Below are 25926 nucleotides of genomic sequence, written 5' to 3' on the forward strand. Positions count from 1 at the left end.
GTGGTGTCCCAAAACACGTCTTCAGCATGCAAATTCCCTTAGGAACTTCAGCTGCAGCCAAAACAGCTATAGAAATACACAGGGGCAGCTCGTTTGCAATGGCTAAGAAGCTTCGCCCCACTGGCTGAGAAAGCAGCTAAAAAAATAAAACAACATTTTACTATTGTTTTATTTTTCAGCTGCTGGCTCAGTCAGCATGTGCAGGGAGGGGCGGGGCTGAGCCATGGGAGTGGGCATGTCAGTTTGGCCGTCCTTCCAGAGGCTTATTTCTGGCCAATGCGTAGGAGATCTGTTGGACCTGGCCCTTTTACAGGGTCATTCCCCAGACTTTTTGCCTCCTTATTTTTCTGACCTTTGTTGGATGACGTTTTGACTCTGGGCACTTTTTCACTGCTAACCAGTGCTAAATTGCATGTGCTCTCTCTTACAAATTTGGTATGATTGGATTATACCTAATTGGCAGATTTAATTTACCTATAAGTCCCTTGTAAAGTGGTATCCCTATACCCAGGGCCTGTAAATTAAATGCTACTAGTGGGCCTGCAGCGCTGCTTGCGCCACCCACTGAAGTAGCCTGTCAAACATATCCAAGGCCTGCTAGCGCAGAGCCTGTGTGTGCAGTTTTCTGCCACAGGGACCTGGCATCTAAATTTACTTGCCAGGCCCAGAACTCCCCTTTTACTACATGTACGTCACCCCTAAGATACGCCCTAGCTAGCCCTTTGGGCAGGGTGCCATGTATGTAGAAGGCAGGACATGTGCCATGTTGCGTGGCCTGTCCTGGTAGTGACAAACAGCCTAACTTGGTGTCTCACTGCTGTGAGTGCTGCCTCCTCATAGGATTGCATTGGAAATGCCCTGCCTTATGTGCAAAGGGTATTGTCTGACTTATGAGGGGTAGCGTAGGCATGTTTGGTATGGTTGTGATAGTGGTGAGAAACGCTGCTTACTGGTGTAGGTGTATTTTTTATTACTATCACAGAAATGCCACTTCTAGAAAGTGCGCATTTATCTGTGCTTATGACTTTGGTGTTTTGCAGCTTGTCTCCAATCCACGTCTATAGGGTCGTTAACCCCCCACTGATATTTGGAGCCTGTGCTGAACGGAGATAGGGGGCACTCCCAGAACCAGTTGTAACTGGCTGGAACCTCCTCTCCCTACCATTGTAAGACACACTGTAAACCCAGTATAAGTAGACTGGAATTTTCCCCACAATTTGAACATTCTTGGACCTTGAACCTGGACACAGAACGCTGATGAATGGACTCACCAGGAAACCACCTTGGACTGCTGCTGCTGTGCTGATCTGTGACCTGTCTGGTCACTAGAAGGAACTGCCACCATCTGCAAACCTAGTGCTGGCCTGTAGCTGGGCCCACCAGCCCTGTGCTTCCTTGTGTCCTGTTTGCTTCCAGGGCCAGGGTGCCATGGCCCCTGACCCCTGCACTGATCTCTGCAGACTCTGGCAAAGCGCTTGGAAAGAGTGCTCTCTTTAATTGCAGAAGAAAATCACTGCTGCAACCCGGGCTGCAGTTCTTGCCTTAGCGCTTTGAAAAGCGCTTTTATTTGGATCCCTGATCACTGCCGCAACCCAGGATTTGAGCTTTCACTTAGCGCGGGGTCCGCGCTGTTCCTAGTGCCCCCGGGGCACGTCGAGAAGTAAATGGAGCAAGCGGGCTCCTCTCAGCGCCCCCGGGGCACGTCCCGCTCCTGGGAGCACCCTCGGGGCACTATCTGCCTTCGATCCTCGCAGAATCACCGCGGCAGCCCAGGAATCCCTTTCAAACACTCGCGTACCGCATCGGGTGCGGACAAGTGACTTCTCGGGCCCCGGGAGGGGTCCGAACTTCTCCAAACTTCGTTGCAGGACTCGGGGGAAGGTGTGGGGAGCGCCCCCCTTCTCCCGGTCTCTGCGTTAGGAGCAGGACGCTCCTTTTCTTGGGCATTTTGCTGGTAGCCGGAATCGGGAAGGGAGACCTCGACGGAGGTCCCTTCCCGCCTTGGCCCCATAATTGTTTGTTGGGCCACGCCCGGCCCCCACACCACGGACAGGGTGTGAGGAGGCCAAGGCAGGCCCCACCCAGAACGTTGGCCCGCGGAGGGGCCTGTTCACAAGGAGAGGGTGCTGACCGCCCCTCTCCCCCCCAAAAACACTGCGTGGCCCCCGTTTTGCGCACAGGAGCGCCGGGAGCCCCCCATGCTCATCTTTAGGCACTGGGAGTGCCTCTTCAACTTAAAACAGGTACTTTTTAGGGAATCTGGGCTCTAGGAGCCTAGTACAGACTTTTGGTGTTTTAGATTTCCTACCTGTTTACTGTTCCTACATATATGTGCTAATGTTCCTTTTTATGGGCAAGTCTAGCTGATATGTATTTATATGACATGGGAGATATTCTCTAATGTTCCTTTTATGGGTATTTAGGAATTGTTCATGACAAGTGCATATATCTTTTGCTGTAATTCCTGACTGCTGCTTATGTTGCAGAATCCTGAGTACTTATGTGTTCTAATGTGACAACTGCATATTCTTGCAGAGTATTAGTAACTTGTGTAACATTCTGACAACTGCTAAGGTAGCAGGGTATTACTTACGTGCAATGTTGGTCTAATTATGTTTTGTGCAATACAGATATTTTTACATAGCTCAGTGTTGTGTTTACTTTGTGGTGTACATTTTGCGTCACATGTGTTGTGTGTGTTTTGCAAACGCTTTACACAGTGCCCCTGGGATAGGCCTGACTGCTCGTGCCAAGCTACCAAGGGGGTGAGCAGGGGTTATCTTGGACGTGTAACTCCCTAGCCCTGACTAGAGTGGGTAGGTTCTGCCTGGCTGAGGTGCATACCCTAGCCAACCAGAAACCCCATTTCTAACAAGATCCGAATGCAAAAAAATATCCACCTTGACAGATTCCTTTACTGCACCGCTTTGCCTTTCCTTGCCCCAGAAACTCAAAGAAAAGAGGTTTGACAAAAAAAAGTATTTGGTGCAATCAATGTAAAAGCTTAAAGCTCTTTCAGGTTCAGTCGATGGAGTTTCTCTTTCTTTTTCAAGGGGTGAGAAGAAGCAAAGAACATTGAGATGCTGATGGATTGCCCAATGTGAAAAGGAGTCAGGAATTTTGGCAGGATGGCCGTCCTGAACTTCAGCACCAGTTTTTCTGTGGGGTGGTTGCACAGACAGAGACTGGCGCTCACTCACAAGATGTGCTGAAGAGATAACGACGAGGAAGACAGTATTTATTGTCAGAAGTCTCCACAAGCAGCTGTGCATCGGCTCAAAGAAAGAACACAAGAAATATCTGGAACAAATTAAGGCATCCCGTGGCATCACAAACAGTTTTGGGGGAGGGGAGAACATGTTTGTTAAACCTTTAAGAAACCATATCACAACAGGTGATGTAAACAAGGACAGTTGGTCTGGTACAAGGAGAAAGGCCCCGATAGGCCAATGAGTAACCTTTAATATTGCCCACTGCAAGGTCTTGCTGGGCTAAAGCCAAAACAAATAAAATAATCCCCTGCTTGTTTTGAAAGGAACTGTCCTGGGGACTCCACACTAGGTCACAAATTTGCCCCAGTACCCAGCTTAAGTATACTTCTTGGAAGGGCACTTGGCGGTCACAACTTTGGTTGGCAAATCATACACTGTAATTAGGCACTGCTTGATGCATTAGGTGCATATCTGCGCAGCTTCAGGCAAAGAACTCTGCCCTACTGCTGTGACAGAAGATCCTCCCAAATGGTAGCCTAATCAGAGGGCAAACCCACATGTTGAAAGACTCTGGGTACCACACACTCCTGGTTCAGTCCAAGGCCACTAGGATGACTTGACCCGGTTGCTCCAGATTTTCTTCAGAACTCTGGGCAAGATACATATAGGAGTCCTATGTTCCACGACAGGTGAAATTAATCTACTAGGGAAAGCTTTTAAGGGAACTCCAAAGCACAGGAGTTTGGATGCAGCAAGCTATCAATGGTGGTGAAAACATCTAGCTAAGGTTCTCCCTATTACTGAAGATGCCATGTACCAGCTTAGGGTTCAACCGTCATTCATGATCGGTCACGTAACGCTGCTAAGCTTGCCCACCTGACTTTCAAAGATCCCACAAGGTGGTTTACAGTTAGAGAGATGCCCTGACATTCATACCACCTCTAAAGACACAAAGCTTCCTGGCAAAGAATACGGGGCCCCAACCCGCCCTGATTTTTGCACTACTGTAAGAAATTTGGTTATTGGTCGAGTGAGGTGGGAGTCCCACTCAGGCAACACCCACAATTTTTGTAAGAGTGAACCAGCAAAGTCACTAAATTAACCTGTGTTTAACTCTCTGGTAGCTTGGCACAAAAGCAGTCAGGCTTTAATTAGAGGCAATGTGTAAACTATTTATACTATTTATCCTACATACAAATAGTAATAAAGTGAAAGCACACAAGAAACACCCTAAACCAATTTTGAAAGATGGGATACATTTTAATAAATAATATGACACTAGAGCAATACAAATCCAATCAGTAGAACTAGAGATACTGAATTTCAAAGTTTTATGTAGGCATAGAGCCTAAAAGCACAAAGCGCCACTCACTGTCATCCGGTCATGCTAGACCTGGGAAAAGTCACAAGTTCAGACTGACTGTGATAGAGTGTGGGCTACATACAGGGACCAGGTTAGTCTAGCTGAAAAAGTTACCTTCTCAAAGTCTGCTGCATAGAGTCCAGCTCATGGTGAGAAGGCCGCAAGGAGTTGGGAGAGCACTGCGGATGGTCGTTGCTGTAACGAGAAGGGCAAGTCTGCTGTCGCAGATGCTCACTGATGTAACACAAAGATCCAGCTGGGCATCTCAGATAGTTGTTGTTGGAGCTTCGCAGTGGCGGTCAATGTGGACGGTCAGTGTTGAAGCATGAAAAGCAGATCTTGCGTTGCTGGTCGCCACTGGTAGTCACTGCAGCGGAAAGAGTCGGGTTCACCGGAGCTTCGCGTTGGCAGACATCATGGTCAGCAGAGTCTCAGCACGACCAGGCCTGTCCGTTCGTGGACGCGAAGAACCTAAACCTTCAGGATTTGTTCCTTTTCTTGTAGAGCAGTGAACTCTGATGCCAGACAAGAGTCCAGGACCTGGGGAGGCAGTTCTTGGGGATCAGGGGCTCACTCTAGCAAAGGACAGAAGGCTCAAGCAGGTTCAGTTGCAGCAGGTCAGCTGGGCCGTTCCAGAGAGGACTCTGGAGCTTGTTGTGTCCTCGTTGCTCAGAACAGGAGGTCAGTCAACTGACCATTGGAATCACTCTGGTAGCTTGAGATGAAGGGAGCAGGTCCAGTCTTCCTTCTCACAGAGCAGGGCTGGCCTCAAGCAGCAGGGCAGCCCCCTAGGGAACAAGGCAGGTCTCAAACAGCAGAGAAGTCCTCTGGAGAACAAGGCTGTCCTTTTTCTGTAATGGTCTCAGGTCCAGGAGTATACTGAAAAACTGGTCTGAGGGTCCAATATTTATACCTGGTGTCTGCAAAACGTTTGAGTAACCATGCAGTGGAGGCCAATTCCGAAAGTACCATATGGCTGTGCCTCCCTGTAATGGACAGCAGGAAGGATTTCATGCCCAGACCAATGGCCCGCAACTCTAAAAGATTGATAAGGAGTCGTGTTTCCCACCTGATAACTAGAATCCTCTAGATTTCCACCTATCCCAGATGACCTGGATGGGAAAAAAGAGGGTCTGCTGCTAGTCAATCAGCCACTACTGCCAGGTTTTGCTATCTCCTGCACCACTTGGATGACATTTCACAGGTGTCCTTGGTGCTGGGCTTGCTGAGACTTCAGATTCCATTGCATAGCTTTCATACACCACTTGGCAAAGTGCACTAGCCAGATGTATGAGGTTAACAGGCCATGAAGATTTAGAGCTGCTCTCACTGACATTCTGGACAGAAAGAACCATCTGGATCATAGACTGAATGTCCTGGACTTGTTGTAAAGAAGGATAGGCCCTGAACTGCACCATATCCAAGTCAGCTCCTATAAAAGGAAGGCTCTACAAAGGAGTCAAGTGTCAATGATCGAGAACCCCAATGAAGTCAAGAGTTTCACTGTCGTCTGAAGGTGGTCTATGACTGACTGCGGCAAGCCTAACTTTAACAGCCAGTCCTCAAGGTAGACGAAAACTGGTATCCTCAAACAACCAAGGTGGGAGGGGACCGCCGCCATCACTTTCATGAACACCACAAGGGGTACTGGTAGGCCAAAGGAGAACAAGGCAAACTGAGAATGCTCTTCGCATACTATGAACTGCAGGTAATATATGTGGGACTGCAGGATGGGTACATGAAAGTATACATTCTGCAGGCTTAAAGCAAACATCCAGTCGCCCATATTCATAGCAGACAGAACCTGGGCCAGTGTGAACATTTTGAATTTGTCCTTCTGCGGAACGATATTTAGAAGGTGAAGGTCTAAAATAGAATGAAGGCCTCCATCCTTCTTCAGCATGAGGAAATGACAGGAGTAATAACCCATCTATATTTCAGAGTCCAGGATCCTATTTATTGCCTTTTTTGTACACTAGTGCTCGCACCTCTTGCTGTATGATTACGGGTGATTAACGGGTGCTCCACTGAGAGCCACTCTGATGTAGGAGAAGGCTGCTTGTGGGTCAGAAAGGAACGAAAGTGCACAGTCCTGCTGGAAATCTTGGGAACCCATCTGATGGATTAGATGGACTGCCAACTTGGAAAAAATCCTCGCCCTACATAAACAAACCCACATCACCCCCCCACCTCAGGTAGCTCCACTGGTTGTCTACCCAGAAGAGATGCCAATTCAAGATACTGATCCACACCTACAAAGCCCTTCAAAATCAAGGAACAACTGTAGGAAAGTACCATCTTGCCTGGCATGTTACCTCCATATTTCACTGTATATATGTTGTTTTAGTGTATGTGTCACTGGGACCCTGCCAGCCAGGGCCCCAGTGCTCATAAGTGTGCCCTGTATGTGTTCCCTGTGTGATGACTAACTGTCTCACTGAGGCTCTGCTAACCAGAACCTCAGTGGTTATGCTCTCTCTTTGCTTTCCAAATTAAACTAACAGGCTAGTGACCAATTTCACCAATTCACATTGGCATACTGGAACACCCTTATAATTCCCTAGTATATGGTACTGAGGTACCCAGGGTATTGGGGTTCCAGGAGATCCCTATGGGCTGCAGCATTTCTTTTGCCACCCATAGGGAGCTCCGACAATTCTTACACAGGCCTGCCACTGCAGCCTGAGTGAAATAACGTCCACGTTATTTCACAGCCATTTACCACTGCACTTAAGTAACTTATAAGTCACCTATATGTCTAACCTTCACCTGGTGAAGGTTGGGTGCTAAGTTACTTTGTGTGTGGGCACCCTGGCACTAGCCAAGGTGCCCCCACATCGTTCAGGGCAAATTCCCCGGACTTTGTGAGTGCGGGGACACCATTACACGCGTGCACTATACATAGGTCACTACCTATGTATGGCGTCACAATGGTAACTCCGAACATGGCCATGTAACATGTCTAAGATCATGGAATTGCCACCCCAATGCCATCCTGGCATTGGGGAGACAATTCCATGATCCCCCGGTCTCTAGCACAGACCCGGGTACTGCCAAACTGCCTTTCCAGGGGTTTCACTGCAGCTGCTGCTGCTGCCAACCCCTCAGACAGGTTTCTGCCCTCCTGGGGTCCAGCCAGGCTTGGCCCAGGAAGGCAGAACAAAGGACTTCCTCAGAGAGAGGGTGTTACACCCTCTCCCTTTGGAAAAATGTGTCAGGGCTGGGGAGGAGTAGCCTCCCTCAGCCTCTGGAAATGCTTTGATGGGCACGGATGGTGCCCATCTCTGCATAAGCCAGTCTACACCGGTTCAGGGATCCCCCAGCCCTGCTCTGGCGCGAAACTGGACAAAGGAAAGGGGAGTGACCACTCCCCTGACCTGCACCTCCCAGGGGAGGTGCCCATAGCTCCTCCAGTGTGCTCCAGACCTCTGCCATCTTGGAAACAGAGGTGCTGCTGGCACACTGGACTGCTCTGAGTGGCCAGTGCCAGCAGGTGACGTCAGAGACTCCTTCTGATAGGTTCTTACCTGTGTTGCTAGCCTATCCTCCTTCCTAGGTAGCCAAACCTCCTTTTCTGGCTATTTAGGGTCTCTGCTTTGGGGAATTCTTTAGATAACAAAAGCAAGAGCTCATAAGAGTTCCTCTGCATCTCACTCTTCACCTTCTACCAAGGAATCGACCGCTGACTGCTCAGGACTCCTGCAAAACCGCAACAAAGTATCAAAGACGACTACTGCAACCTTGTATCGCTGATCCTGCCGCCTTCTCGACTGTTTTCCTGGTGGTGCATGCTGTGGGGGTAGTCTGCCTCCTCTCTGCACTAGGAGCTCCGAAGAAATCTCCTGTGGGTCGACGGAATCTCCCCCCTGCAACCGCAGGCAACAAAAGACTGCATCACCGGTCCTCTGGGTCCTCTCTCAGCACGACGAGCATGGTCCCTGGAACTCAGCAACTCTGTCCAAGTGACTCCCACAGTCCAGTGACTCTTCAGTCCAAGTTTGGTGGAGGTAAGTCCTTGCCTCCCCACGCTAGACTGCATTGCTGGGTACCGCGTGATTTGCAGCTGCTCCGGCTCCTGTGCACTCTTCCAGGATTTCCTTTGTGCAAAGCCAAGCCTGGGTCTCGACACTCTAACCTGCAGTGCACAACCTCCTGAGTTGTCCTCCGGCATCGTGGGATCTTCTTTTGTGACTTCGGGTGAGCTCCGGTTCACTCCTCTTCGTAGTGCCTGTTCCGGCACTTCTGCGGGTGCTGCCTGCTTCTGTGAGGGCTCCCTATATTGCTGGGCGCCCCCTCTGTCTCCTCACGCAATTGGCGACATCCTGGTCCCTCCTGGACCACAGCAGCATCCAAAAACCCTAACCGCGACCCTTGCAGCTAGCAAGGCTTGTTTGCGGTCTTTCTGCGTGGGAACACCTCTGCAAGCTTCTTCACGACGTGGGACATCCATCCTCCAAAGGGGAAGTTCCTAGTCATCTTCGTTCTTGCAGAATCCACAGCTTCTACCATCCGGTGGCAGCTTCTTTGCACCCTCAGCTGGCATTTCCTGGGCATCTGCCCAATCTCGACTTTGTCGCGACTCTTGGACTTGGTCCCCTTGTTCCACAGGTACTCTCGTCCGGAAATCCACCTTTGTTGCATTGCTGGTGTTGGTCTTCCTTGCAGAAGTCCCCTATCACGACTTCTGTGCTCTCTGGGGAATATAGGTGCACTTTACACCTACTTTTCAGGGTCTTGGGGTGGGCTATTTTTCTAACCCTCACTGTTTTCTTACAGTCCCAGCGACCCTCTACAAGCTCACCTAGGTTTGGGGTCCATACGTTATTCGCATTCCACTTTTGGAGTATATGGTTTGTGTTGCCCCTGTACCTATGTGCTCCTGTTGCAATCTTTTGTAACTTTACACTGCTTGCATTACTTCCTTTTGCTATTACTGCATATTTTTGGTATTGTGTACATATATCTTGTGTATATTTGCTATCCTCATACTGAGGGTACTCACTGAGATATTTTTGGCATATTGTCATAAAAATAAAGTACCTTTATTTTTAGTTTACCTGTGTATTGTGTTTTCTTATGATACTGTGCATATGACACCAGTGGTATAGTAGGAGCTTTGCATGTCTCCTAGTTCAGCCTAAGCTGCTCTGCTATAACTACTTCTATCAACCTAAGCTGCTAGAAACACCTCTTCTACACTAATAAGGGATAACTGGACCTGGTACAGAGTGTAAGTACCCCTTGGTACCCACTACAAGCCAGGCCAGCCTCCTACAACAACATACATCAACTACCGCCTAAACTTCCACCATTCTTCCGTTCTCTTGCGCTGTGGCTCCCTTGCGCACCACCCCCTGCATCCACCGAAGCAATGGTGGAGGACGCTCCTTTTGCTACCTCACAGTAAATTCCTGGAACTACCTCTTCCTTCACCTGCAGACCTCCTCCTCTCTTCTGGATTTCAGGAAAGGACTCAAGGCCTGACTATTCGACTGATCTGAGCAGCTAAGCACCGGGATGCACTCCAGGTGATTAAATGCACTGCACAAATCCAGTTTGATTTGACACTTTTGACTGACTTTCCTTAAAATGTTCTACCCCAGAGTGAGATTTTTTGCTGAATGGGCGAGGTCCATTGAAAGGTACATCCAAAAGAGATGCCTGTAAATTATCTAAAAAACCTGTACTTCGTATCCATGCATTGCAATGAAGCATCACACTAGTGGTCACTGCTCGCCTCAAGCAATCAGTAGTATCCAGAACAACACAAATCACATATTTGGCTGTGTCCTGACCATTTTTAATGGTTTGAGCAAAGGAAGACCTAAACTCTTCTGGGACTGCCAGCAAGATCTCACTGGCCATGTCCCAGAGGGACATAGTAGGTAAACTAGGTAAACAGAGGGCCTAGTAGGTAAACGCCATTCATGAAGCTCAAGGCTAGGCAAGCCAAAGAGAACAGTCGTTTTTTTTAGAGGAATAAATTAGGATTCACCTTGCTGGTGGAAGCTTGCACCACCAAACTTTCAGGAGTAGGATTCTGTGTAAGGAAATCTGGGTCGCCAGGAGTCACTCTGTATCTTCTAGCCGCCTGTTCACCAGGGGTCAAGAGCAACGCAAAGATCAAGTCCTCAATGTGTCAGTTACGGCTTTATTGAATGGGACCAAAGGCTCAGAGGAAGCAAGCCCAGGTTGCAGAACTTCTGTAAGGATATTTGTCTTAACTTCAAACAGAAGGTAGTTGCAAGTCCAGGACCTCAGCAGCACTTCTAATTACCATAGCAAAGGAAGCACTCTTTTCTGTTGGCGGCCCAAGGGAGGAAATCAACTCTATGTGAGGGCAAGTATCCAGCCCACCGGCCTCCTTTAAATTCATGTATAAACTGTTATCCCAATGCACTGATTAATCATCCCCATCGTTAAAGTCATCTTCAGGTGGCAGTAAACTTTGGTCAGAATCAGAACCAAAAGGATGATAAAGCCTCTAAGGACGGCTATGCGGGAGTGTATGGTTTGAATCAGACTACCGTGGACCCAAGTGCTCTAGAGTGGACTTACAGTAGGACCAGGGTTGGGGTAAAGAAGGATTCAGCATAGGGTGAGACACCGTAGTCAGCACCGGATGCCCTCTGGCAGGTCTTGAATTCAGAATGGAAGTTGGCAACAGAATCGAAGCAGAACCGGGTTGCGGGGAGTCAGACAGAGCTGAGGACAGATCCGCCAGCGGTAACTCAACTGGAGTCCCATGTGCATCCTTGGGGCATGGAGGTGTGCCAGAGGGAGCTGATGCCAAAAATATACATATTGGCTTCCTTAAAGTATCAGCATTAACTGGGCTGTTGGCTCCACAATCAGGGATCAAGAGCAAGATGCCCTTCTTACTTCTCTTTCAATACAGAGTGGTGGGATGGCGCCAAGTCCCACTTCGCCATTCTTGTGCTTCCTCTTCACTATGGACTTCAACTTACGAGATGACTTCGACCATAAAGAAGACCTGTTGCTAAATAGCCCTCAATGGCAGGATCAGGTGCATGCCCTCAACTTCGAGCAGGATTTATGCAAGGTCCATGACTCATATCGATATTTGGTGATGTACAGCTTCGCTTTGTGGTCACATATGCCTTTAGGTGCATAAGGGCACACATTGCATGACTTGGAGTCATGCCTGAGCCTTTGTGTGGGTTCCTGACCAACATCTGTTTCTGACAGACACAGCAGGATTTGAACTCTGTGTTTATTGCTGGGGGCAGCTATCCCTTGCAAACTAGATTTCAAGGAGCAAAGCTCTAGGCCCGCATTCGAAAACATGGAAAGAAAGGAGCAGACAGGGGCGCACAGGAGTGATGCTTATTTTTGTCTCCTCCATCTTTCTATGGCAGACAGAAGACAGTGCAGAACCATTTAGTGGTACACTGGGGTACTGCTATAAAAACGTATGGATCCAGTCTGGTATCTGGGGAATTTTCTAAAGGTGAGGAATCTGTATTTAGAAGTATCCATCAGAAAGTAAGCAGTGGAAGAATACAAATGAGCCAAGATAAACCATGGTAAAGAGGCTATGCTCAAGGGAAGAAACAAATGCAAGATAGAACAAGATGGACAAGGAAAGCCATTGTTCTAAATAATATTTTTTCCCTTTATGGTATCCCCCTTCTTGCATTATGTGTTGCTTAATTAGATATGAGTGTTGAAATAAACAACATGCATTTATTCATGTCATGTTCATTATAACTTGATAGTCAAGTCGGCTTGAATATATTCCTGTTATTTTTTATGAATCGAATTCTCTGTTCTGGTGATTGTTTAAAATAATGAACAAGGTTTAGTGGAAGCTGATAACTTAACTTCTTGTTGATTGTTTTTAAACAAAGGGCACGGATCTGCAGAATTTAAGTAAGTGAAAGCCTGCCAAGTTAAGTTCTGTTAATTATTTGTTTTGAAAAGTTCAGTAGCGGTCAAATATTTTATGGAAGCTGAGAACAGTGTGTGAAACACGGGAACTTCACCCTGGAGAAGCAAGAGAGGCCACACAGAACACTACCAATCTCATTCGCTGAATACTATGAGAGATGAGAGGCGCTTAGCATTCACTATGCTAGTCCAGGCAAGAATTACAGATGCTGTATTTGATCTTTTTTGAACACTGGCTTCATTGGTCAGACGAGCTATGCAGGTCTGATCCATTTTTAATAATCAAGTTAAGCCTCTTCTTTGGTGCTAAGGTTAGTTTAGTAAGCAGAAGAGGCGATGGTGGGAATGTAAATATTGACATAAAAATACTAATGATTTGACTAATATGTTTTAATATTGTTTGCTATTCAGACTCCTGGTGAATTCCATTGCTAACAAGTAGTTTATTTCAGAATAGTTACGATTTACATTTTGTGCACCAGAAAGGGTGTTGATTTCAAAAGAAATCTCTGAAATTGAAAAGTTCCCTGGTTCATAGTGCTCTTGAGTACATCCTTCCATAATGAAAAATAAGTTTGAGCTCCACTAATTATCCCTGTGATATCTAATGGGAATGATCGTTATCAAAAAAGTATAGCAGTTAGCTACTAGCTACTGCTCAGTGGGTTGCGGGTGGTTGCAGTCCAGTTGGCTTCCTGTCTCAGCTTGGCACACTGGCAAGCTCTTAGTGCCAGGAGGTCTGAAAACCCTATTCCAGGCCTGTGTTCTGGAGAAAATCCAGAAGATGCATCACAAGTGAATAAGAAGCAAGTAAATGAAAGTGATAAAGTCAATCAACGGTAAAAGTTTACTTAAATTATCAAACCTTTCTTCCAAACACCTTCCTAAAACTTTCGCTACATTTATAAAACTATCCACAAAATATCATTCCACGCTGCCTGCAGCTATTTTTGAGCTTCTGGGAGCCTTTGTGTTTGATGTCTTCAACTGCTTCAATGTCAGAGTCTCCCTCTGCAAACCACGACCTAATCACATGTAATTCCTACCTGACTGGTAACTCAGTGCGCCCTGAACCGAAAGCTGCAGTACACGGCTCCGAAAACTTTGGAGTAAACCACTTTAATGTTGGGTCTGTAAAAAAACGAAACTGATCTCTTTATAGAACAGCTTCCTACTCTCAAGCAAAACATCCACTTAAGTAGTGGAGGAAGTGAAGGGCGGCCAACAGAAGGAACCAAGCGTGCACAACCAAACAGATAAATAGGCATTATCTGGCAGTTTTCGGGTGCAAGGCCACAAGAGGGGCGAGGCTGGATTGGTACCACAGGATCATGCCTTCCACTGCAAGAACCCTCACTGGAAGCAAAAGTGGAAGGGGTAGTCAACTCGCAGGTACTCCAGACACTACCAACATTGTAGAGTCTCTAGTAAATGAAACAGACCAGCAGTCTCCAAACAACCTCCCTTCTGAGCTATGCAGAAGCACTTCTAGTGCCGTGAGGATACAGACGTGCCGGGTGACTGGGAAGGCTGGGTGGCATGTGTACACTAAACTGGAATGGCCTCGGTGCAGGAAAAGGAAGGGGAAATTCACAGTGTGGAAACATACTCTGCTTAGTTCCTGTCCTAGAAAGGCATCTTGTTGATCTGGAGGAAGGTGCGGTTCAGTATACCGTACCTTATTTCATTTATGAAAACAAACAAATGGTGAATACCCTGGTTCGGCCATGTGGAAAACTACAGACTGCCTTACAGTACATAATAAGTTATCCATAAGTCTCCTTCGCAGTGAAGTGTGAAAACTCCTCAAAAAGTGAAAACTCAAATAATTAGTTTAAGGGATCAACCATGCAGCATTTTGTGTCCTGAAGACGTGAACCACACACGTGCAACCCTTTACCAGCACTTGCACTCCCGGGGATACATAAAACATGGCAAAATCCAAATCAATTCGTGTTACTGAAAATAGCAACAGCTATGGCTGGAGCTTCAGAGCTGAACACACAGGCCACATGTGAGAGTGACATAAAGGAGCCTTGCACCCTCCATCTCCGGGCCTCAGGAGTGAGCCAAACTGACTGCCAACTCATGGGTCCATCAGACCTAGCCGGAGCTCATAGAACAACAAAGTGCCACTGACAAACAAGCCACACAACACAAAAGATAAGCAAACGTGTCTGTCAAGCACTGGTGAGACTGGGCAAAGTAAAGGCACATATAGAGAATACATAATGGGTAACTGTGTAATATGAGCCTATACTGCCATCAAAGGTTTCTGGTGACATATACAGAACACAAGGCCGAAGGCCAAGTGATTCATAAATCTCACCTGAACCCCCAGATGGCAATATAGGACCATATTACACATTACTTGTTTCAATATTTTTATATCACATGACTTATTAATTGATATCGGTACTCTTTAGAAAGATTTACAGCATTTAAGCGTCTTCAGTTTACTAATCATTGTTTGCCTGAAACTACAGATAGTTCTGTCAAGGGTTGGAGAAATATGAGTTTTCTTGGGGATTATTTACTAGTATTTAAAATGTTGTTTGCATTAATATAAAACAAATTGTACATGCAAAGAGCATTGTAAGGAAATTAAAAATCTGCATTCTATTGTGTGCTTTTTATACTATATCGAAACTAAAAAAAGTAGGTTTAACAAAACTTATAAAGAAAGAAAATAATGTGAAAAGTAGTACAGTGTAACTTTTTTCTGACAGGGTTCTCGGTTGACAATGTTTTTTGCATATACTGGGCGGGATTTATTGATGCATGCTTGCCTCAACACAGGGCGTGCAAGGGTGAGCATGTCAGGTGTGCTGATTAATGTTCTAAGAGCCCCACCAGCGTAAGCATTATTTTTTTTACTATCACCATATCCTGTGTTAAACTTTTTTATTTGTTTAGCGGAGCTAAACATCCTGCAAACGAATTCAGCATTGTAAATTACAGGAAACTATTCTCAGTCAGACCTCTTTTCTGTGAAATACAAATGTTGAAACCACTGTCAAATATTCAATACGAAGGTTTAACCATGAAAATATATACATATATCTTCTCTAAACTGGCTCCTGTATGCATTTGATATATAAATAGACTGCTATTGAGAGAAATGTCTCCGTGTCTGAAGGGAGCTGTTTCTCATCTAGATCCCCCAGTAACACCAACCAGGTCTCGGCAAACTCCATCGGAGGGGGTCATACGGATGGCCGATGGCAGCGTTAATTAAGTTTGCCAAAGGCTCTAAGTATCCGCCGCCTTAGCCTCCCGTAAGGCTGAGGGTCAGGCACGCTCCCGTATGTCCTACCCTGCACCCCTCAATCTCATTGGGTTATTTCTGTCCAGAAAGGAAGCATTCCGTTCTGCGCATCAAGCGGCTGAGTGTGCGCTGGGTCACTGGAGGGTACTGCCTTTCCGCACTGCTCTCCCATTGTCCCTGAGGGAGCCCAGCCTCTCAAGGAACCAGCATTGTGATTGCCATTATCTTCTCCCACTCTAATGGCAGGGTGCAAGTATGCAGATTGGCTCTTGCGACATGCCACTGCCATCTTCATGCTCGCATCTCCTCCGCTGTGTGGTTCGCTTGCTGCCCTGGCAGCTACTGGAAGTCTCCACTGCAAGATCTTCTCTAGTGGCCATCTAGCTCTGACTTTCACAGCATTGCTAGGGAAGGAAAGAAAGATGAGTGGGATGCTGCATCCTGTCACTACTCCATCTTGTGCCCTATCTGTGGTGGGTTTTACTCGCCAAGCTCATGTCACCCTCACCTTTGGGCACCTTCCAGTCTGGACTTCTCCCAGTCATGCTGCCCTTGTGGAGCCTTCCAGTCTCCACTTCTCCATGATTTCCCTCCCAGGAAGCCTGAACCATCGTCCCACCAACTCTGCAGCTATGCAAGTTTGGTCTATTGTGCCCCAGTAGATATCACGTGCCTAGTTAGGATAGTTACGTCATCCATTGTCACATATTGACTTGCAACACCAAGCACTTGGGGTTACGTTGCACTTGGTAATTGTTGCCAACTGCTGTTTGCACCTGCCTCCTTGAAGGACCTATACCCGTTGCATGTAGAAGTGATCTTCCCCCCAGGTTCATTGGAAGATGCCACACTTCCACATGGCACACATGCCCTTCTAGAACCTTTAATCCTTCCTGTATAAATACCCCCCCCCCCCCGAAACTTGCATCGGCGCTTGTTCTCACACCCGTCCTGCGTAAGCTACGTCACCTCCGAGTAGCCTAGAACTGCCAGCGCTCTAGTCTTCCAAGCCTTCCTGATCAAGGCCACAGTGATGCATCCAGAGTATTCTTTATGTGCTACGATTCCATTTCTTCTTGATTTCCTTGCACCAAGACTCCTGTGTCTCCAGATTGCAGTCAATTACTGTCTTGGTTAAGTACTTCCCCTCAGGTTAGTGTGCGCTAATCCTTAGGTTAGGATATACCCAAAGACTTATTCCTTGACGGCGTGAACGTGTTTGCTCATACTGAACTTGTTTGAGTATTAATTCCCATGAGGTCCAGCACTCTGAACATTATTCATTAGAGCACTCTGAGCACGTTTGCATCTGAACTAAAAGTTTACCTGTGTGTTTCTTGATAAGTTGTATCCAGTATTTTGAGAGAATCTTCTTGAAGGTGAAATTCTGTTTGAGTTTGTATCGGAATCCTGTAAGTTCCGAAGTTCAGGAAAATCTCCAGTTTATCCTAGAAATGGATTCTGGTCTTACCCATGCAGTTTGTATGGTGAAGTCTGTAAGTGTACAAACAGTATAAACAATAGATAGATCATATTGGGTAGAAAACCTATGAGTAACGCTGCCTCTTGATATTTTAGCGTATTACACCTGCATTGAGGATTAGAAGGTCCAGAGAGTCTTGATCCTACTAAGCAGTGCACGAGATAGCAGAGCAGTGACGCAAGATCATCCTTTTCTTGTTTGATCTGATCCCCCTTTCTCACTTGAGGGCAGTGGTTGGAGCCAGACAGTTATAACTTGTTTCAACAAGCTGCCCCAGTTGGGATTGGAGGTCCAACATCATCTCTGCGGTTGGAACCAGGTGAGTGCGTAACACATCCACTTTAAAAGGTGACAAGCACACTGGAGAATACATTCTAGGCATCCGGCATTTTAGCATGCCTAGCAACACACTCTAGGCCAACATTTTAGACAAGTGGCTAACTATGGGTTCCCGTGCTAGGTTAACTGCAAAGGTTAAAAAAAAAACTCACCATTGTGGCATTTCCTGTAATTGCTGCATATTTAAACACAGGGGAATTTAGGTTAATATTTCTGAAGAATGTATTATAGCCTGGATATGCTTACTTGGAGGGAACATCAAGTTAGTGGAAAAACAGGAAAACAGTGATAGATACTATGTTGTTCCTTTGAAATTTAAACATTATATATTCCAGGGCTCCTTCTGAGTGATTTAAAATTGACGAATAACCTACACAACAGGTGTGCAAAATGTTTTTCTATTTAAGCTCAGTGGTTTTATAGCATGATTACTACAAATTACAGAAAGATTTGTTTTTGTAAGAATGCAAAGGCTGCAAAGAGAGTGAGCTTAGATTCAGCGTATACTTTGGAGAAGCACATGTTATTGAAACAAGTATAAAGGCAAAGCATAAAGTGTAATGTGGAAGCATGTAGTTTGCCTTAAGCTATGCAGTGCTTCGAAACAACCTATGAATTTTGCAGCTATTGCATTTCATGGCTGCACAGGCAACATTGCACCAAGTTTTCCTTTTGATCCGTTTGTGCAGCTGGGTCCAGCCTCCTGACACTACATGCTCTCCTTCAACATCCTCACCAAGGCAGTGTTGCATTGCAAAGCTGAACAATGTATGGGCAAAGCTGTGCTCCACTGTACGAGAAGAAATACTGCTTTATGTACTTTGGCAGAGCCCAATGACGAATCTGCTCCTTACCTCTGTGCCCAAATCCTTCATCCTTGCCAGTGCCAGCTCTCTCAAGTTTCCATGCTCCACTCCTGAGCTAACCAGCGGCATTGGAATGTCCCTATAACAGGAGAGATGAAAGCACGTTCACATTATATATTCCAACATTCAGTTTGCGCTTTTTTAAATATAAAGCTGTAGAGGATTTTTTGGGAGGAGAATGTGTAAACATATATATAGCACCTTTAAAAAGCTATTTGCAGTCAATGAGATTAGTGTCATGGTTCAGCAGCATTTAGACGATATTTAGTTTATGTTTCACGGAATATATCACATTAATTTCAAGTACAATTCTCAGTGTCTCCGATGTAATGCAGTAGTTGTTCTCTGAATCTGTGTAAGATGGGCACTGTAATAAAAAGCAGTACTGCCCTTCCAATGTCCCTGCCAGTGCTTAATTTGTGCTTGTTGTTTCCGGTGCTGAGCACCGGCACTTATTTTTGAAGGCCGGGGCTTAGTCTTCTGCCTCAAGCATTTGCAGCGAGCAAAAGGCACGTTTGGGAAAGACGGAGGAAGAGAAAATCGAAAAAGCGTCACAATGAGAGAAAGCTGCAAGTGTGAGTTTAAGGGGCAGGGAGTGTTTTCACATGGATTAAAGAGGCCCGAGATGGCTTCGGGATTACGCTGCTTTAGTATTCCGTGTTCCCAAATTTAATTGCAGCAGCCGCATGTTTAGCAGAAGGACTTTGAGCACCTGCACCTTGTTATTTACAAATTAAGCACTGGTCCCTGCAAATATAGCAGACACCCTTCATGCTACATCATACAGCTTCATCTATCTTTCTGTCTGTGCATGTTCTTCTGAGAAGAATATTAATTATTCAACCCGAATCCTCGGGATTCGGTGGTGGTCCACAAAAGCTACTGACTATGCAAAGACCTGTTATTATTGCTAAACAAGTGACCTGTTCTTCTCGGCAGTGATGCATTTTTCAAGGATTTACACTGGACCAAATACCGATCCACACCTAACAGAGTAAAATGGCCCAGGTAAACTAATCAATGTTCTGAGAAGGTCAGAACCACAGCAAGCCTCAATGTGAGGTCACACCAGGGATTGGTGAGCCAGAGGTGTCGCCAAAAAGCATGGCACTATTCAGATCTCCCCAACCAAAGAGTTTTTGAATATGCCACTGTAATGCATGGCTCCTTCCAAAATCAGCCTAAATCATTTCTGAAAAAGGACATACAATTTTCAAATAAATCCACCAATAAACAACGACCGTGCTAAAACATGTTTAGCTCAGTTTTATACCATATTGGAATTTTCAAGCCCTGGCAGAGAACAATATAGCATTATAGCTCACTGCTAGAGGCTTTACAGTTCTTAAAGGCGTCCTTCCCAAGTTATAGGCCCGATCTATAGATGAGCTCCCAACATTCTAACGTTCTAATACAAATGTATGATCTTTTCAATAAAGTCAGGATCGTGATCAGTTTAATAAAAAGGAAAAAGGACTATGTTGTTAAAAGTAACATTCTAAGCAATTCTCTAATACAAAACATTATGCATGAATGTGAATGACCAATAGTCCTTTGTAAATCATATGGTCCTGGGACGCACAAGCATAGGGTTTCTACCCTGGGGGCATACAAATTGAAAAAACTCAGACGTTTAATTATTTGGGCATTTTATTTGATTTGAAGGGGGATTTGGAGAAGTTAGTGGCTCTCGGAGCGCAAAAATTGAGGATAACAGTTGAAGCCATACTTAGATTTTTGAGAAAATTAGGGCAAAAGCAGATACAGGACTTAGTCCAGCTGTATAAGGGCAAATGTATAGCCGTGGGTACCTACTGAGTCGGAATATGGGGTTATTCTGGGGTAAGGAATCTTCAGATTGTTGAAAAAAGTTTTTTTTGTAGCCTTTTTGCCATTTCCCAGGACCACCTTTAGCTTCATCACACATATGGAACTAAGGGAAGGTCACATCGAAGATTGTGTTGCTTTGGCCCCCTTGCTCCTTTGGGTAAAAATCTAGAGCACGCCGCAGGCTACCTTCTCTAAACAAGTCCTGGCAGATTGCCAGAGACTGGACAGTAGGGCATTAATCACATGGCTCACATACACAGAAATGGTGTTCTATAAAATTGGTTGTTGACATCTATTTGAAAATCCAGAATTGGTTACATCAAGTTGAAAGGCGAGGGTGACTGATTCTTACTTGTCATACAGTGAAGAACTTAGGATTGTAAGTGTGTCAGAGAAGTATTTGGTAATAAGATATATGCATGTAACCACATTATTTACCCTAGAGTCCTATCTAACATGGGCAGTGTAGACTGCACATAGGTTTTATCTTATCTGTTTAAGGTTGAACCTAGTTCGTCATTTGTTTGCCTTCCCAGTACAAAGGCATGGCATGCAGTTCTCCCACCGTGCCCATGTGACGGGGTAACAGAGCAATCAACCATGCGTTTTATGTTGTTTTGTCCCTTATACTTCTCACCTAGACCGAGATTTGTACGCCCTATTCTTTTGAACAAAGGTCTTTTATCTCATAAACAAGGGTTGTTTTATCTACAGCAATTGTCGTCCGAGGAAATCTGTTCAGCGGTCTTAAATAATTTGCTAGTTGCTCTACGCATCAGAAGGAAATATGCTCTTTAAAACGGAGAAATAGATATGTGATCAGATCTGGTATCGGATTTGTGAAGATCTGCAAATCTAAATTTTATATGTAATTTTTGGTATTTTAGCACATGTTTATTTATTATGTATATTTATTGGTATTTATTGTAAAATGCTGTGTGTGCTTTTATGGTCTTTTTAACTTGGCAGAATAAAGTTAAATTAATTGAATTTAATTAATTGAAACAATATGCATATGGGGAAAATAAAGTATTTAGGACCCGTCTATCAAGGGAGTGAAATGGGGCATTTCTCATAGTTCTCCCAGGTGCAGCTTTGACAATGCCACCCAGAGCAGAGTAGGCTACTGGTAAAGTAGACTCTCCAGCACTGTCATCTTTTCTACATTCATATGCTACTTTAATATTTAGACATATCAAGCCGTGTATCCACCACTGAATTAAACACTGAACATGTTATATCTTTAAACAAAAGCCTAGTGCAGGGTCTCTTTCCTACAATCAAAAGAGCTAAACTCTTCTCTTTCTGCAATCTTTTCTACAATCAAAAGAGATAAACTCTCATCTTTCTGCGATGCAGTGACATCTCCTTCTAACACTTCCACTGTTCGGATCTTGAGCAAGTCATGTGTAACACGCAATACCAAAGAAATAAACATACTTTATATTTAAGTAACTTGTTCATACCATTACTCTATCTTTTATAAATTGATATACCTTATTTTATAAATTAACGTGCTTTTGAATAAAAGACTGAGCGGTCTGTTACATTGGAGGGAGGAAAAGACTTGTCTCATCATTGAAAAAGGCTCTTCAGCATCACTTGCCCAAAGACAGTGTCTCTCTTTGCATCACTATCCAAGCAGTAACTCTGGCAGTAGTCTGTGATTACCTCCAGGTGGTCACCTTGCAGATCTCAAGTAACAGCATATTGGCCCTGAACATCACCAACCATTCCTCTTATAGAGTGGGTCACCACTCTTCCCTCTGTTTGCCTTATGGTAGGCTTACTTGGAGTCGAATAGACATCTAGCAATAGGTGGCCTTGGCCACCTCCCCTTACCTTGCCCAAAAAGCACAGTTGAAATATATATCCGAGTGTTCAGTCATGTAAATGTAGTAGCTCAGTGCTCCTCTAACATCAAGTGTGAGCAGAGCTTTCTCCACCTTAAATCTGAGTGATGTGAAGAATACCAAGGTAATTGTGAGGGTGAGGTGAAACTCAGGCAGCACCCTTTGTGTGAACCTCAGGTGTTTGTGTGTATGAGACGCAATACCTTTATAAGATGAAATGTGATACACAGTCCTTAAGAGAAGAATACCTATATCTCCACCCCACTTGAGGTGACAGACATAAGGAGGACCAACTTTCAAGTGAAGAACTTGAGATCAGAGACATCTGTTAGCTTGAGAGGATATGAAACAGCAGCAACACGATGAGTTTGCACCTTGGAAATGGTTTTCTGACCAATGGAAACACCCACAGTAAGCCCTTCGTTTAGTCATTAACCACAGGGTGGAGGAACAATGTGCCACACTGAGCCTCTTCATCTAGTGAGATACTGCTGCCAAATGCGCCACAACAGAGGAACGTGTTGCAGACCTGACATATCCAAGCTTACAACATATGAGGTTAACTCAGCGCTAGGTGCACACAATTACCTAAGCACCATGTGTAGAACGTTTCCATTTCAGGTTGCATGTAGCATTAGTAGAGCCTGCCATGGACTTGTAAGCAACTCCATGCATTCCCAAGATGGCTCCAAGTTTCTGAATTTTAAGATCAGAGGTGCCAGGAACAAAAGTTGAGGGAGAGTTGGGTCATGATGAGGAATCTTGCCTACCCCTCTCCTCAGTAGGATGCTGGGTGTTTCCAGATGAAAACGAAAGCTCTCCAACAAACGGGGAAGCTCAAGGAAATCAGGTCTAACTTGCCCATTTAGTGTCTCCAGAATCATTTAATAACTGTGTTTCAACTGGCTCAGCTGATAGAGAGGAACCATCAGAAATGTGTAGATTCAATCTAGCTCCAAGAGAGTGCATTACCCAGTGACCTTCTTTTCAGCAACCTGGAGGAGAAGGCAATATATGATGTTTCCCCTTGTTGCAAAGAGGGATATCCTCTGTTTGACCTAAAGGCTGACAAGCTTATTCACCATAGTCTGATATCTGATGCCAACCTGCTTAGGGCATCAATCTTGATGAATAGGAGATGTCTTAACATTAGGTAAATGTTCAGTTTGGCAGTTCACATCCAGCTCTATTGTGCTTACCTTGGCAGTCAGTGAATAGGTGCAACTCTGCCTGGGAATGCACAATACAGTTGTCTTATTGACAGGTATCAGAACCATCTTTACTATGTCTCGCTCCTGGAACACTTTTGTGAAATATGTATTCATAGTGTGGCAGATGCAGACATCTGCCAAAATGTGGTGGATGCAAGTCTGACCTATTTAGAGCGCACAAAGGCACAATATTCTGTAAATTAGTAGGACAGGACTTCCACTGTTTTTTTAACAGATGTCAGCATCCAACAAACTTTCAACCAGACTCCATTTGGCAACTGCAACACCTTTGTGTGCCTTCAGGACACTTCTAATTGGCAAAATAATGGCAATTCTACAGTTCTGGTTGGTCATCTGGATGCCCTGCTTGTCAGTGTCTTGAGCAACTGGTGTGTCAAGACATACCTGTGCAGTGACTCCGCCACTATCAGCAGACACAGGTTGGTCATCTGTCACAGATATCAGGAAAGATGGACTTGGTTGTCTTTGGAAACTTGTCAGCAAAACCCTCCACCTCAACCACAGCAATGACCCTTGTTTCCTGGTCCTACTTCACCTCTCTGCAGTCTTGAACACAGGTGACCGTCCTGCTCTGATCAACAACCTGAAAACACACACGGGATTTTCAGGCACTAAACTGAAATGATTCCTATTCTACCTCACCGACTGATCTCAACTAATACAAATAAGTACTACAAGATTGCAGACACTTCCAGACTCCTGCAGAGTACCCCAGGTTTCCATCTTTACCCCTATCATGTTTAACCACTACATGGAACCTCTCGGATCAATTCCTGCAGACAACAGCAACAACATCCATCAATATGCAAATATGGATGTCAACTAACTTCCTGAAATTAAACCCTACAAAGACTGCATTCTCCCTGTTTGCCAATAGCACCGAGCAATCAGATGTAAGCCTTGCTGTTCAACTTAAACCTACTAGGCTTCACCATCACTGGGACTCACCCCATGATAGACACAGACTACTCATTTAACAACACATTGCAAGGAGGACAGAGACAGTTTGGTTCAACTCTCTCTGTTGAGAAAAGTGAAGCAGTTTCTCTTGGAAAATGACTTCAGAACAGACATAAAAGCCTTAGTCCTCCCCCATCAGGAGCGAAGCAAAGCCCTGCTCAGCAGTGTGCCTCATACCACCCTGACACTCTTGAACGTACTCATCAAGGGCTTGAAGAAATTTAACCTTATCACTGCACCTAAAAAAGGCCCACAAAGACTTCCAGCCCAGATCATCTTCAGGACGAGCAGTTTCACTTATAAAGCCCTCAACAACAAGACTCCAACTGATGTGGCAAATGAACTAGCCACAACTGGGGAAGTTACTGTCTCCAGACAAGAGAAAAAAAACACTACAATATGAAAAAAACACAAGGCAAGCCTTCTCTGTTCGTGGTTTCAAGATCTGGAACAGCATCTCTATATACTTCAGATCAACACCAACTCTTCTACGATTCAGATAAAAAGCTGAAAACACAGCTCCTCAAAGAGCACTGCCTGTAACTTGATAGACTACCCTGATCTATCCCCAATAATTGTATCTTCCCAGGGGCCAGGATCTTGTTCAGCATACTGTCACTCTTAAGCTTAAGGTTTGCAATCTACAAATACCAACACATACATAAAAGAAAATTTAGTTTTGAGCAGTTTATTGCAGACTCTTCCCATCCTGATAACGTGTGGCTTTGTCCAGGGTGTCAAGGACCGACGATTCCCTCAGTATCTAACAGAAACCAGGGATTGTTTGGGCTGTAGGTGGCTGCTGCAGAGCCCTATCAAAACTGTGTCCAAGACTTATCAGTGGCTGTCTGCAGTTAAAGTGAGATTTTGCATGAACCACACATTTGGATCCCGCTTTGCTGGACCCTGCACCTGGCCAGTGCCTGGCCTCCGTGTGGCCTAGGCTTTGCTGATAATTTTGATAACCCTATAAAGGTGTTCTAATATCAGAGGAAGGTATTAGCTTGCATGGTCAACCTGCAGAATCTGGAAGCAGGAAAATGATGTCAAACTAGGTCTTCTTTATGTATTCAGCCAAGGCAATTTTTTAATTTGAATTCATCTTTACACATTGAACCTAAATGCTACAAAAGTAAATTCAACTATCTTACACTTACCAAAATGTACCATGCAAACAGTGGCCTAAGGATATTCAGAGAAAACTGGGGCCATAGATAAATTATTTGTGCCACATGTCGACTTCCATGTAGATGAGGTATATTCCATGCTGCTTCGTCTACCTTCATGTATCAGCATATTTGGGAAAGGCCATTCTTCATATCCTGTCCTCATACGGGGCCACATTCCTACTGTGCTCATGAGCGCCTCTAGCCTACTGCCTCTGCACTGCAACTAAATTGCTTACACATGCACACTCACAGTATGCTCGCTTTAATTCTTATCAACATCTGATTAACTAGTACACAGATGTTTTGTGATTATAGAGTTTTTATAATTACATTACCACAATCATACATTTTGGGAAACAAGGTGTTCACGGTCTCTTTTTACCACTACGCATTCATTGTGATCAACATATTCAAAGTCGCTCTTTCAATCAATCTCACAA

General features: G+C 45.1%; 1 protein-coding gene across 2 annotated transcripts in view; it reads right to left on the reverse strand.

Annotated features, from left to right (window-relative positions):
• The window catches only part of ELP3 (elongator acetyltransferase complex subunit 3), a 709210-nt gene that overhangs the window by 310296 nt on the left and 372988 nt on the right, over window positions 1–25926 (reverse strand). For both annotated transcript variants that reach the window (XM_069233774.1, XM_069233775.1), the window contains one exon: window positions 18431–18521. In XM_069233774.1, the coding sequence (XP_069089875.1) occupies window positions 18431–18521 (91 nt within the window). The remainder of the gene's footprint in view (window positions 1–18430; window positions 18522–25926) is intronic.

Source organism: Pleurodeles waltl, chromosome 5, assembly GCF_031143425.1.
Source record: "Pleurodeles waltl isolate 20211129_DDA chromosome 5, aPleWal1.hap1.20221129, whole genome shotgun sequence".
Lineage (NCBI taxonomy): Eukaryota > Metazoa > Chordata > Amphibia > Caudata > Salamandridae > Pleurodeles > Pleurodeles waltl.